This window comes from Apteryx rowi, unplaced genomic scaffold (genome assembly GCF_003343035.1).
Source record: "Apteryx rowi isolate R43461 unplaced genomic scaffold, aptRow1 scaffold_139, whole genome shotgun sequence".
Classification (NCBI taxonomy): Eukaryota; Metazoa; Chordata; class Aves; order Apterygiformes; family Apterygidae; genus Apteryx; species Apteryx rowi.
In genome coordinates, this window is record NW_020447630.1 from 299076 (window position 1) to 313350 (window position 14275).

Below are 14275 nucleotides of genomic sequence, written 5' to 3' on the forward strand. Positions count from 1 at the left end.
CAACTTTATTATCATACTTGAAGACTTGCCCAATTCTATCATTAATTTCAGTACCCATGAAGTATTAACTGACTGCACTATAATGGGAGGCTATAAACTTAATACAGTTATGTAAAATCAAGTCTGAAAGATAGTTCTCATGAAGTTTTCCCCATCAAAATATTTTTTCCTTCAGCATATTTTAACAGAACAAATAAGTTTTATACCTCACTGGATGGTTCAAATAGAAAAATGTATAAGCACCTGAAGTATGTGGATCTTAGAATCCAAACATACAATTTACTTCCGCAAGAAATCTGGCAACTTCTATCAAAATAAAGCATCTTCAAATTAGAAGCACTTTTATTTAAGGCTTTTGTTTCTAAAAGCAGTTATGGACAGAAGCTAGTTGTTGCTGTGGTACAAAGCAGATTTAAAAGTTCTTTTAAGGTAGCAGAATTAAAGACTGCTATGCATTAGGTTTCTGCTCTCGTGCCGATGTGTACATTGTTCCAAGGATAACAGGTGGTAGGAAAGATATAACCTCAGACAGTGAAACAATCCTGAGTCACTATTTAGCACTTCAGAACTGCTCCACTTTGCAAAAACTACCAGGATAATGGAAAAAGGATAAATTCATTTAGACCAATTTTACTTCAGAGTAGTCTACTATTTTGAGACATGGTAAGTTCTAACTCTAAAAAGGAAGAAGTTTGAAATAGTATACCCATAAGTCTTATCCGTAAAGGATGAGGAGAAACAGTATCAATTTCTGTTCCTAACAAGTCTTTAGCAACAGCAAATATTTCCTCCTCAGTAGAAACAGAAGATGGCACAGTTGAAGCTCTTGTTTTTACTTCAAAGTTCACATTCTTCAGCTTCAGGGTAACAGTTTTACCCTACAAAAGAAAGTTAAACATACACCACATGGCACAGAAACAATTCTTATGTAGCTTCTATATAAAGGCACTAAAGCCATAGTCAAGACTGTACCCTTATTTCAGTACGGCAAGGGGCATTGCCAAGGACTTGTCTATAAGATTCTGCACTTGCTCCTAAACTGCTGCCAAAGCCAAATTCTCTAAACTGGTTCATTTGGCTATGGTCCCCAGCAGACCATCTGCCAACAGTGCACAGTCAATACATTTCATGCTCTGGCTGCAGCCAGAACTTCTGCCACTGCCTATCACAAATATATATCCCGACCTGGGAACTTTCTGCACCAGTTATCTCAACCTTGCTAGGAAAATGAGTAAGAAACCTTAGGCGATATCCAATGAAGGGTCTGGTGAAAACTTCCTCCTGCATGGTGCTATCAGAACAACACACAGCATCTATGTATGTAAAAGCATATAGGCTCATCAGGAACCACACAATAATTCTCAGAGTTAGTATTCTGCTAATCTAAAAGTAGTTGCCATCTTTTTCTTCAAATATAAATCCCTTGGCAACACTTTCAAAACCATTTGTGTCACTTAGCACATCCATCTAAATGTAAATAAATGGTACTCCAGTTGTTCTGGTGCTTTTGAAAGTTTACCTGTTATCCTTCACAGCCAATGATTTCCCTTTCTACCTGTCATCTTTTGAGACAACTTTTTATGGCTGAAGAGGGCTAATCAGAATTCTTTTAGGTCTTGAATGTCATTGCTTGCTTTACCATGAAGACCTCTACAGAAAATATGAACTGTTCTTTCCAAAGAACAAACAGAATTTGGGAGGAGAAGAAATACAGAGGCTGTTCATACCATTCATACCATTAAATGGTATGAATACCTTTTCAGCAAGTATAAGACACATGAACTTTTTAGAACTACACTATGGGCTATCAACTGGATCCTCTGTGAACACATGACAGAACACAGTCCTTTAAACACATCAGAATTATATGACTGGCCAGAGCACAGGTCCTAGACAGTCCACTCTTTTCAGCAGCTCTATTTGTTTATCAACATTGCTTTTTAGCATAAAATGTCTTATAAGCCAAATAACTTGGTGAATCAGTTTAATTTTTCACAGATATTATTAAATAGCCATCTGAGCAAAATCAAATTTCTGTCAAAATCTTGCGCGAATTAAAGAATGGAATCTTTTGAAGACAGTGCAGGGTAGAATACTGCTGAAAGCACTAACACTGCATTTAATAAACTTGAGTGCCAAGTGTTGTCTTTCTGCAAGTAAATAGAGAATAACATAAATACCTTTAGTCCTTCTTTCTGTAACTCTTGAGCCAGGTCTCTGCAAAGTTCTCGACACAAGCTGTACTGATCTTCTGCTGTGTTAATTTCACTGAATGTTCTAAGATAAAGATAAGATTTTTTCAGTATGAATCCCCAAATTTGTTCAGTGACTGCTATCTAAAAAAATTTTTTTTAACACTTTAACAAAACTACATCAGAAGAAGGTTGTATGGGTATAAGTGTTGACTTCAAAGGGAGAATAAATATTAACATGAATATTATACAGAAAGATCTATGCACATGTATGTATTTCAAAAAAGATCACAAACCCCTCCAAATAATTTGTCATTTCAACTTCTCATGCAGTATTTGAAAATGTATCAGATTTAAGCTCATTAATACTTAAATATTTACATGAGAGAATACTCATGCCAAGTGAATTCATGAAGCCAGCCAAGTCATTTGTATGTGATCTCCTTTGTACAGTGCTGTGTAACATCAGAAGAAAGAAAGGATTAGAAAGTCAACCTCTGAGCCAAGTAGCAGAAATAAGTAATGCAGATGCTAAGAAAGAGGTTGCCAGCTAGGATAATTATGGCAAGCCTCAGAGGAGGAAAAACTAGCTTTCTGCCAAAAATATTGCTGACTGCCTTCCTGAGAGCTCCTTAGCAGAGAAATTACAGTTTGGATTTTTTTTGGGGGGTGTATATCTGCCTTTCAGTAATAACTGGAGAGGAAGGGCGACCTTTAGCCAGTAGTGGTTTTAAGGGAAGCTGGTAGCAAAACTTATGGCTGCCAGATGCTTTTGGGAAGGTCTCACAGATCCATTGTTTCATGCTAGTCTTTGTATTTAGGAATGTGAGGTCCTTAAACTTGTGGATTTTACATCTCTAAGTAACATTCAGGTTTATCTGACTGTATTGAAAAGTCATCCCCTATTATGATTCACATTCCCCTAAAATGGTTGTAGGTTGTCAAAATAACTAAGGATGAACATTTTACTGTGGTCCTGTAACATTATCCAAGTGCTATAAATTATCCAGCTAGTGCTATACTGACAAGGCTGCAGTAATTGGCAGCATGGCAATACTGCAGTAATCGGGAAGCTGTAAAAACAGTAGCTTTGGAAGGGGCAGGATAGAGAGTGCTATTGCGGGCCCATCTCTTCCCCCATACAACTAACTGGATGACTTCAGCAGCTCATCTACCTCGCTGGTCTAAACCCGTCTCTCAGGCAGGAGAGATGAAGGGAAGAAAAACAGAAGGGTACAAGAGGCTACCCAGATTATCCATCTGCATCCAAACCAGCACAAGACTACAGCTCTGTATTTCTCGGCTCTGGTGGTACCAAACCTTCTGAGGCTTATTTAGGCTGCCCACAACTATTCTGTTGCATCAGAAGAAGCAGATAAGAAACAAAAACAGGGAAGAGAAGGCATCGGATTTTTCTCAATTACTCTTTGAAAAACTGAAGGAGATACTAAGCAAGAATAACATGGGGAGAAGACATGGAAACTTTCAAGATTGCCTAAGGTTGTGAAGATGTAGCTATGATCTCAAGCATAAGATTATACTGGGACTATGCAAACTGGGAAAATATATGCTGGGAAGTGAAAGAGAAGAAATGAAAGAGAAAACATAAGAAAGTGGCTGGTAACTCAGAAAAATATCTTGGCAAAACTTCATCACAGGAAGTCGCATATAATGCGCTTACCTTGGCATAAAATAGAAACATGCCAAAAACTATATACACTTCCAGGTTTTCTGTCATTATGTAAAGCCCTTTGTGAGCCAATGTGATATATCTGGCAACTGTATACTGAAAAGTATATATCATCCATAGAAACTAATACAACCATTTTGCATTGATGGCCTGGATTCACTAAATCAGGTGGTAAAATGGAAAAGACCAGGGGTGGGGGATACATAACAGTCTTCAAGTACACAAAAAGGTTTTGCAGAGAGGAAGGAAAGAAATTGTTCCTCAGATCAACCGGGGCTTAACTTAATGGACTTAACTTGCAGCAAGGGTGCTCCAAATCAGATACTAGTTAAGCAGATTTATCCTAATTACAAAGACAACAAAGCTCTGGAATAGCTTATCTATGGGAGTTTCCAGGTTTCTCTAGAAATATTTTCTATGAACTTAGAACTGCAGACATTCCTTTAGAACGTAATCAGAACAAGAACAACAGTTAAAAACTGGAACATATAAAAGACATTAAACTAGAACATACAAAATATTCAAATCCTTATATTCCCACTGTATATTATAGCTTAAAGACCATTTTGATGCATTAAAGGCATTAGGAGAAGCAGATAATGAGAAAACAGAACAGATAGACAGACAGGAGTAACTCCATAAAATTCTGAAGCAAAAAAATAAAACCCAAAAGAATCTGAATTGAATCTGATAATCTGATACAGTGAACTCACTGTACATGCAATTAGCTTTTTAACACAGGCAGATATATGGTGAAGTTATTTGACTAAAAAAACTTTACTCTAGTTGGTATTAAGTAGGTTTAGTGATTAACATAATCTTTTCAACATTAAAAAGGCATACCTTTCAGTGCTCATACTTTTTCTTTCTCCATCCCTTTAAAAAGAAAAAATATTTTATATACTCGCTTTACTTAGAATTATTGTCTTTTTAATAAACTCCGAGTCAACCAATCGTGTCTCAATAAGTAACAGCAACCTTCTCTATAGTCTGGATGTTAGCTTTTTCTACAAATCTTATATATCAAGTTTAAAAGAGTACAAAAAGGAAACTATATTTCTTCATAAAACCTAATCTACTATAGATGAAGCAGAGTCATAGAATAGTCACAGAGGTCAATAAAAATTTAAAGTTTGTAAAATAAGTCAGCCTTCTCCATTATTAGGAGTCTGTTGAGTTAAAAACAAAACTAACAAAAACTAACTACAATCCCTATATTGTCTTGCCAAGCTATATACTGTGAAGTACTTCAATTAAAATCCTAAACATATTATGAATGTTTAGGATTCTCTTCTGAGGGGTTCATCTGAGGGATTAGTTCGCTTTCTTTCTTAGACTATCACCTTTTTTTAAAGAGGATGAATAGTTTTTCTCCTCATATTTGTTTTGTTCTTTTGACTGAGCATCCTTTAACAATTCTTCTTTATAAAAGGATTCCCCAGAGGATTTTCTTTTTAAATCCTTTTTCTGCTTATAAGTACAAGAAATAACAAATTTGGTATGCTCACATTTTTCTAAAAGAACCTGGTCAAAGACAATGATCATAAGATGAAACATTTACTGATGAATCAGATGTTGATATGTTACAGGCTTGCTTTCTGCACCTTAAAAATCACTGAAAACAAGTTGGTGTGAATAAAAATCAATTTCTTAGACAATACAATTAAAAACATTTTCCCCTTCATCTTTTGAAATGTTTCTATTTTTTTTAAACATACTATGAGATTTCCCAGACTACACAACACCTAAACAGGGTAAACAAAGGAAGAGAGTGCACCAATTTTTAAAGAATCATTTGAGGTTGCATTATCAGAACAGAAACAAGTATTTGGACAACCCCATTTTATTTTTCGGCAAGACACCTTTACAAAGTCAACCTTACTGCATATTTTGTTTCAAGTTAAAACTTCTGAAAAGGAAAAGAAAAACCCATAAGATTTGTGGTAGTACATTAGTGGCCTACAAAATGCTCACTGTATATATTATTTTGCAGTCAAATGAAAAATGGAAGATCAACCCTTGTCAGAGAAGTAATGGAAATAATATGTAATAGGTTTTTCTTAAGTACTTAAGACACTTGGGAACCTAACTCCTAATGAAACCAAACCAAAGTCTCGAATTATTTTTAAATAGAATTTCAGCACTTTTGAAAGCTACCTGGAAGCAATATTTAAGGAAGGAATACTCAAAAGAAAGGGCTCATAATCCTTATTTAGGACTCTTGGTTACTTAAGACAGCAAAATTTTTGTTTGTTTGTTTTAAGAACACAACAGAGTTACACATTTGTGTTCAGAGCAGCCTTAGAAGTGACACATATTATTGAAAAGATGTATTCACTAGTAAGAATCATTTTCCCCCTCCCAAAGAGGAGGCTAAAACCCATTCTGATACCCTAGTAGTATGACCTTCAAGAAACACATGAAGAGGGATATAGAAATCTTCAGTTCTAAGTCCAGCAAATTCACAAATTGTTATTTATGTTATTTGATATGCACATAAACATGAAGGGAGACAAAGAATTGAAGTCAGATACTTTACTTACTTTCAACAGAAGCATGAAGAAGATCAGACACCAACGTGAATGTTAGAATCACATAATAATAATAAAGAGCAACAATGGTTGCTCTTAGGATCTCTGCTTAGGATAAATAACTCATTTCTCATTAGTTATTTTATTAATTATGAGGTTATCCTAAACAATACTAACTTAATTTCTTGATATACACTTAGGCACAACTTCTCTGACAGACTTTTGGGATTTCACATATTAGACATGGCTGTTACACATAATGGCCAAATATTAAAGCAAAAGGTTTGTATCTTACCTATAACTATACTAACAACACAAGCATAGTCACAAAACTATTAAAAATATATATATTAAATGAGCTAAATTTGCATATTTGTTGGGTTTGACAGTAAAATGTGTCTTAAAATGTATAGTATGTAACACACACAAGAAAGCATTTAGCAAACTGTAAATGCATAAAAAAAACCCTAAAACATACTTTTCCAAATGTGTTGAGCCCAAACCAAGTGAGATATCCAAGAAATTATGCCAAGATGCTTCTGAAAAAAGAAGAGAAAGCAGTGCCCTCTGCTGGTAAAGTTCTGAGCAAGTCACAATTCCAAGGGCTTTTAACATCTTCTCTGTTACTTTTCCTATACCCGGCACCTGAAAAAGAATAAGTATCAATAAGCTGGAAACTTCCTGTTTGTAGATTCAATATCTACACACTTTACATCAACCACTACTGGGCAGATTATCTAAAAAAAAGGTACATTTCTTCAGCAAAAATCTTGCTTTTAGAGCACAAAAGAAAAAACATACCTAATTGTATAGTAGTAAATGTCATGGTATCTCTTACCTTCCTAATGGGCAAATCTTTCATGAAGTCTAGCACGGCTTGTCTCTCAGGTGTAATTCTGTACTGTCCATTAGGTTTATTATGATCACTGCACATCTTTGCTAACATTGTATTTGGAGCTATTCCTTAAAAACAAACAAACAATAAACATACCTTATTTAAAATACAAGACAATCTTTAATTTCAGTTGTCCGAGATCTAAAGGTGCAAGAGTAACCTACACATTTGGCAAAGACTAAACATAAACAAAAGAGAGGAGATAACTGATGATAACTAGATTTGTTATAATTCTGAAGAAATGTTTGTAACAGACATGCAAAAACTTAAGTATATAAATACATATGGCAGCTTAAATATAATCAATGCACCAGCTGAAGCATACCAACTATTTTGTGATAGTCAGGGTAACACAACACTAATCAGTCATTAGGGGTTAAATATGATGCATTTAAAAATAACATCAGTTACCTGACTGAACAATTTTATGATGGCGATAGTTACAGTAAGAGAAAAGGAAATGCTTACAAGAGTTATAATAAAGTCTAATCTAAAGGAGATATTCCCTAATTGCAGTTCAGCAAAAAGATTAAATTAATTTTGACAAAATGTACCAGACTAAATTCTTCTGTGGACTACCACTACGATGCAGTTATTATTAAAAAAAGACATATATATTTCGCGGATGCTGTTTGGTGGAGAGGGGCTTTGCTCTTTTCCATCAAAGTAAGGTTTACAAATATACTCTGGAATTGGTTAGCAACAGACAAATAGAATTATTCTGCTCTACAGTCCAAGTGATCTAACTTTTGATTTGCTTAATAAATTATTGCTGTAATTTATTAGTCAAGAGGGTAGAAATAACTATTTGTTACTGCTTATCAGTATTTTTCACTTTCTGTTTTTCATTTTTGGACATAAAAACTCTGATGCACTTATGAGAGCTATGTCTGTTTTCTAAACAGTAACTCATCCTTAGGAAGACAAAACTTCAACAGAACAAAATTCTTATTTTGTTATCACCCATGATACAGTATATGTAGGGTCTTATCCTGCCTCTTTGTGTTAGCTGTTCCTTTACATTCTGCTTACACTTGACATTTCCCTGACTACTACTTGGCTGCCCATTCTTCCACACCTGCTTTGTAAAGATCAGCACTCCCTGACGACTCACTGACCTGGATCACAAAGCCACAAGGACAGCATCCAAACTAAGCGGCTAGGAATTTATTCTTTTCTAAGGACCTAATCCAGACATCATCAGAATAATTGAGACTTACAGATAGGCTGCACAAAGTTAAAAAAATCTAAAACTTGAAAGATAAATATTAAAAAGCTGGTGAATAATTTATTAACTTTGACACTTACTTCTTGGAGAATTAGCATTTTAATGAATGTTAATATTGGCATAATCAAGGAACAGTGTGGAGAAGCATTAGAATACTTAACTATATAGATCTGCTATTCAAACTAACAGCAGCCAGCAACAGATTTCTCTATGACCACAGGCTTACAAAAACAATCTATGTGAGGCACTAAAACAAGTATCATCAGTGTTAAGACTAGCACCTGAGCCCCCTAGTCATTCTTCCATGTTACTTCTATTTAAAAAGAAAGAAATAAAAACAGTTATATCATTCTTTTTGCTAATAACATAAGCCATTGCAAATACTAAGAAAGCTTTTATAAAAAAAAATATAAAAAAATATATATATACACACATACACACACACACATACATATACACACACACACCTGGGTTTGGTTCCTATAACATTTCTTGAGAGACCTGAAAGTCAGTCTTTACAGACCTACAAACAGGGCATACTACTTTGCAGCACAAGAATGCTATGGCAATGATGATTTCTTAAACTTGTAATGCCCTCCGAGACTTCTGTGTGGAAGACACCATGGGAATAAAGCATTATCATTCATGTGTGTCTGAATACCTGCACTAGCAGTCAGTCTAGTTTTCTGTTCAATCCTAAAGCGAATTTCCTTCACAACTTCCTCTGCAGAAGTTCCAAAGACAACTGAATTCACCACTGACGGACCTCTTTGTTCAGGGTGGTCATCTGTCAGAGATGCGTTGTCTTCAAACAGTAGCGGTGAAGAAGAGAATGCATCTTCGTTTAAACTGAATTTGGCAGACATATTTATATCCTGTTTATCTATGTTATAAAAGAATTCACAATTAATCCATCCATATACAATGCATATTTTATTGACTGCCTTCTGCAGTGACTGAAAAGTGTTGAATGGCAATTTCACTTTTTCTGTTTGAATAAAATGTATATAAACATTTACCTAAAATAATTGCATTGCTTTTTTGTTTTAAGAAAGGGGAGCCATAACTGCTTTGTTCTTAATACGATTTGAGTTTGACTTTAGATTAGGAGAACTGGCTAGTTGATTGGACTTCACTTCTAGAAAAACATCAAGGTTTAAACCCTGTTTAATTACACCAGCAGAAGAATGTCAAGGTTTTGGCATTATTTTTTTTCATATCAGAGTGAAGGACAGAGGTTCCCTTTTTTTGTAGGAGCAGAAATCCTTTGCAGAAGCTTTTTTCAATGTTCTCCAAGCAAATTAAGGTTCTAGAATACCTGGTTCTAGAATAGCCAACCTGGGGAGCTTACTTGTACCTGCAGTCATCACAGAATCTGTAAAATCAGCAGCCTTGTGTCTGACTCTACAAACACTTTACTATTACAGGTTCACATTCTGTTTGCTTGTGTTTCAAAAGAAAAGACTTGAAAAAAGCATGAAGAGACATGTGACTACATATCAGTGACTCTTATTTTGTAAAGACAATGTCAGTTTGTTTCTTTTTGTTCTACTAATGCTTTTCAGAATACTGTATCCTTGATTATCCTCTTGGCTATTTCAAAGGCTATTTCAATCATTTTTGAATACTGAGAATATAAATGTTTTGGTTTGTGCAAACATTAGCACAACTCCTCCTTTTTTATTATTCCCAACTGTGCACACAGCTGTGGGTGTGATTCCAACTACATCTTCTAGAGCCAAATGAAATGCAGTCATAATTTAATCACTACTGTACTCTTGCAAGGTTCACTTTCTTTATACATTTTTAGTCTTGCAAAACAGTCATATTAATAGAGCTTATGCACACTGTCTTTGCAAGACAATTTCTCATGTTTCTGCTATATAAGACTAACTGTACTACTAGGAAACACCCTTTCAAAATATCAATAACCTTTAGAACAATGCATTTGTTTATTCTACACCTGTTTAAGTCATAAGGTTATTACTACTTACTTGCACAATTAACATGTTGAATTGTAAAGGCAAAATACATATCTAAAACTTTTGATTGGGATTAACAAACCTAGCACCATTTATCACATGTAATCATTCACAAGTTAAAAAAAAGAACATTCCCCCAACTCTGATTCATCAGCAGCACAGCTTTTATGCATGGGTGAGTAGCAGAGAAAGTTAACACAACCTATACAAAAATCAGAGGCAGAGAATGGATGGGAGTACAAATTATCCAAGGACTTATATTTAAGTACTTGTACTTTTAAATTGGTGCAGCTTATTTGATGTGTACATGATGTGCATGAAAACAGAATAATTAGCTTACCATTTTCTGTAGTGCTTTCTGTGTTGAAGTACCACCTTCTCTTATCTTCAGGCCAGTTCAGTCTTTCCTCCAAATACTCTGTTATATTCAGATAGGCTTCATCTAGGCCCATAGGCATAAAATTGGGATCATATTCAGCCAATATTTCTCTAACCTTGATAAACATATAGTGAATGTTTAAAGCCTTTTTGCTGTAACAGCAGATCTTAACACACAATTTTCAGGTGAACAAATGTGCTCTGAAGCTTCAAGATGATCAAGCAATACTTAAGATATTTATAGAACAAATAATTTATTGTCAATGCAAATTTATAGTATTGATTCTCACAAGTAGCAAGATATCAGTAATAAGTAAGAGTTAAACAGGGGTTTTGAGCAACATCTTTTACTATAGAGGTCACTAAGATCAGTGTATAAAGACCCCACAGACACTAGGTTCAGAGACACTGCAGTAACTTCATGAGCAAAACGCTGGGGATCTGGGAACCTGTTAGAACTTTGGAACGAGCACATGATCTGATGGGGCTTTTTTCTTGCACTGTGCATCAGACAGGTAGTTTAAGAAAAGCCAGGTTTTTAGTTACATTCAAATGAAAGTAATAACCAATGGTTTGGGGATAGTTTAGAGCATTGTTCAGGACCACAGGCAAAACTTATCAGAAATTCTTCAATGATAGCTGCATCCTCCCAAAAGGCAACATCTTAAAACAAGTGGCCATGTTTGGTCACATGTGCTTCATTTTTCTGAAACTGATTAAAGATAGGATTCACTGCACAACTTTCAATGACAAAATGAAACATGTTGAAATATTTTCAATCCAAATCCCAAGGAAAAAGTATAAATATAAAACCAATCAATCTGCACCTTTAACACTTTTCCTCTTATCTGAAATACCAAATGAAATACATATCGTGTAATCTGAGATCCCTAACAAGTTCAAAGCCACTCTGAAATACTTGTATATATTTACTTAAAACAGAAGTGAGCAAAATTAAATTCAACCAAAATTAGTAATTAGCTTATTTTTATCCATGGGAAGAAGTTCAGGCTTTAAAAAAGGGATCTTGGCATAATTTTACTGAAGTCAATGGACTTGTACCATGCATGAGTTTGATTTAAGATCTGCAAAACACACAGTCTTTCTTTCTTTAAACATGATTGTGTGTATTCTAAGTATTTCTCCTGGTGCTAAGTAAAATCACTTTCCTTGGAGCAAGATGTAATTTCTTTCTTCCCTGTTTGCACATTATTTCCAGTCCCTCCTTTTAAAACATATCTATCTTCATTTTGAACTCACTAATGCACCTTGCTTCTCTTTCCAGTAATTAGCACTGCAAATGATTATTATGTTTTGTATGAAATAATTATCTCCAAGTTTCATATGTAGTTGCAGCTTTCTAATTATCAGATTATGCTCCGTGGTTTTGAAGAGGAATATGAAAGGGGTCAATTAGTATGACTAGTTCTTTACATAGTTTTGAAAACCTTTATCAGCATCACTACTGACTTCATTAAAATTGCAGTATGGATGAACGCAATGCTTTTTCACCTCCTTGCCAAAAACCAAAATGTTCTATTTAATTTATATTCAAACCACATCACTGAAAGTTTAACATTTAAACTAACACTTTTTATGTTATCTAAAACCGATGTATTCATAAAGTCTAAAACAAAGTACTTTCACTTTTGGTTAGAGAGTACTTCTTTCAGACTTACCTCTTTACTCACTTTGCCATATTTTTCGAAGTTTAATGGCACTATAGTTAGATGTGGGCATAGCTTCTTAGCAATAAACCCAGGCATGGCTGCACGTACACCAAATCTCCTAGCATGGTAATTTGAGGTGGACTTAGGAGAGAAGAAATAGGTTTAGTGTTCAACAATCAAGTTCTAACCACAAAGCTCCACACAGAAAGGACTGATGAAGCTGAGGGTTAATATGTAAGTCTTTTACCCCTTTCAGTATGTCTAAACTTTTAAACTTTCATCACTACATTTCACTGAAAAATAAAAATCCAAACATATATAGTCTAAGAATAGATGTTTCTGCTATTGTTATTTTTTCCCCACACAGAAAAAATTCTCTTTATAACAGTATCATTATGTTATGCTATTATATGTTTTATTATTCTTCAGATTCATGTAATCGATTTCTGTACTAGCTCAACATTTGGCCTTACCAACATACTCATTGATCCCACTGCTATAGGTTTTTCCTTCAGCTCTGGATTGTCTCGCATTTCTACAGCTGCATAGAAGGCATCCATGTCAATGTGTACAATAGTACAGCTAAGGTTACGGCTCTGCTCCAGTTCCATCACAAGTTTGTCCACCTGAACGGTGTATACAACCAATAATTAAAAACCTATTAACCTGGCAGAACTTCATTAGTATAGATGGTCCTAAAAACTCAAAAGCATCTGGCACATATTTAAAAAAAAAAGTTTCTGATGCAACTCATTCTCTGAGAGAACACTACTGCAGCAAATGTTCCAAAAAATAATCTGTTTTGTTTATTCATGCATAGCCATTCACCATTTATATTTGATATGTACTGATACACAAATTCTTTTTCCTAGATATCTTTAAAAGTGTTGTATCTATACTGAGGCCCTTGTGATATGCTGAACAAATCTGTATTGCACTTCAGATATATGAAATATCAAGATACACAAGGAGCAAATCTTGTTTGGCTGTATCTGTTAGAATGCTGCTATTACATGAATACCCTCATCTTCCTAAGTGGTGACAAAAATTGGTACAGCCTCTTCCTTTAACCCTCAGTTCCTTCACTATCAGACTCCTGCTTGCACTACATCTTATAGCAAAAGGGAGAGAAAATGAGAAAACAATAGAACATATGCATACAGATTATTACATTTAAATTCTTCTGGTCTTTAAGAACTGCCATTACCGTACAATTTAGCAATCTATTCTTCTTTTAAGAACTGCATGTAGGTATGCCATTTCAGAAAGTTCCCTGGCAAAAACACCTAAGTGTTGGAATTTTGAACTAAAAATGAATTGAAAGAAACAACACAGCAGAACAAAATTCTTCCAGGTAAATGTTTGCATCAGTCAAGGAGGCTTTAATGATGGTGCAATGTTCAGTAAAAATCTGTGCAAGTGTCATTGACTTAAAACATTTCTCACAAACACTATCAATGTGGAATGAGTTTTGGTTGAAAGTACACAGGTTCCTTCTAGAGATTTACTGAGTTATGGTAAGTTTAGCACTGAAGAAAATACAGTTACAGATTTGTTTAGCTGAAATAATTTGTCCTTTCACCTTTTTTTTGGATAGGCTGTACAAGAGTCAGGGAGAGGGAGGGAGGGAGGAAACTAAGTGCATAGCTTTGTAAGTTCAAAAATCAGAGTGCTTTACACATATCCAGTATCTGCAGCTTCCCTTAGAA

General features: G+C 34.8%; 1 protein-coding gene across 12 annotated transcripts in view; it reads right to left on the reverse strand.

Moving 5' to 3' along the window:
* Nucleotides 1-14275, reverse strand: part of POLK (DNA polymerase kappa) — a 37569-nt gene that overhangs the window by 4481 nt on the left and 18813 nt on the right. For 8 of the 12 annotated variants that reach the window (XM_026057357.1, XM_026057367.1, XM_026057366.1 and 5 more), the window contains 9 exons: nt 13040-13210; nt 12576-12707; nt 10859-11012; nt 9198-9419; nt 7252-7376; nt 6892-7058; nt 4726-4758; nt 2181-2277; nt 707-878 (listed from right to left, as the gene is read on the reverse strand). In XM_026057357.1, coding sequence (XP_025913142.1) covers nt 707-878; nt 2181-2277; nt 4726-4758; nt 6892-7058; nt 7252-7376; nt 9198-9419; nt 10859-11012; nt 12576-12707; nt 13040-13210 — 1273 coding nt within the window. The remainder of the gene's footprint in view (nt 1-706; nt 879-2180; nt 2278-4725; nt 4759-6891; nt 7059-7251; nt 7377-9197; nt 9420-10858; nt 11013-12575; nt 12708-13039; nt 13211-14275) is intronic. The other 4 variants (XM_026057368.1, XM_026057364.1, XM_026057369.1 and 1 more) reach the window with 4 other exon arrangements.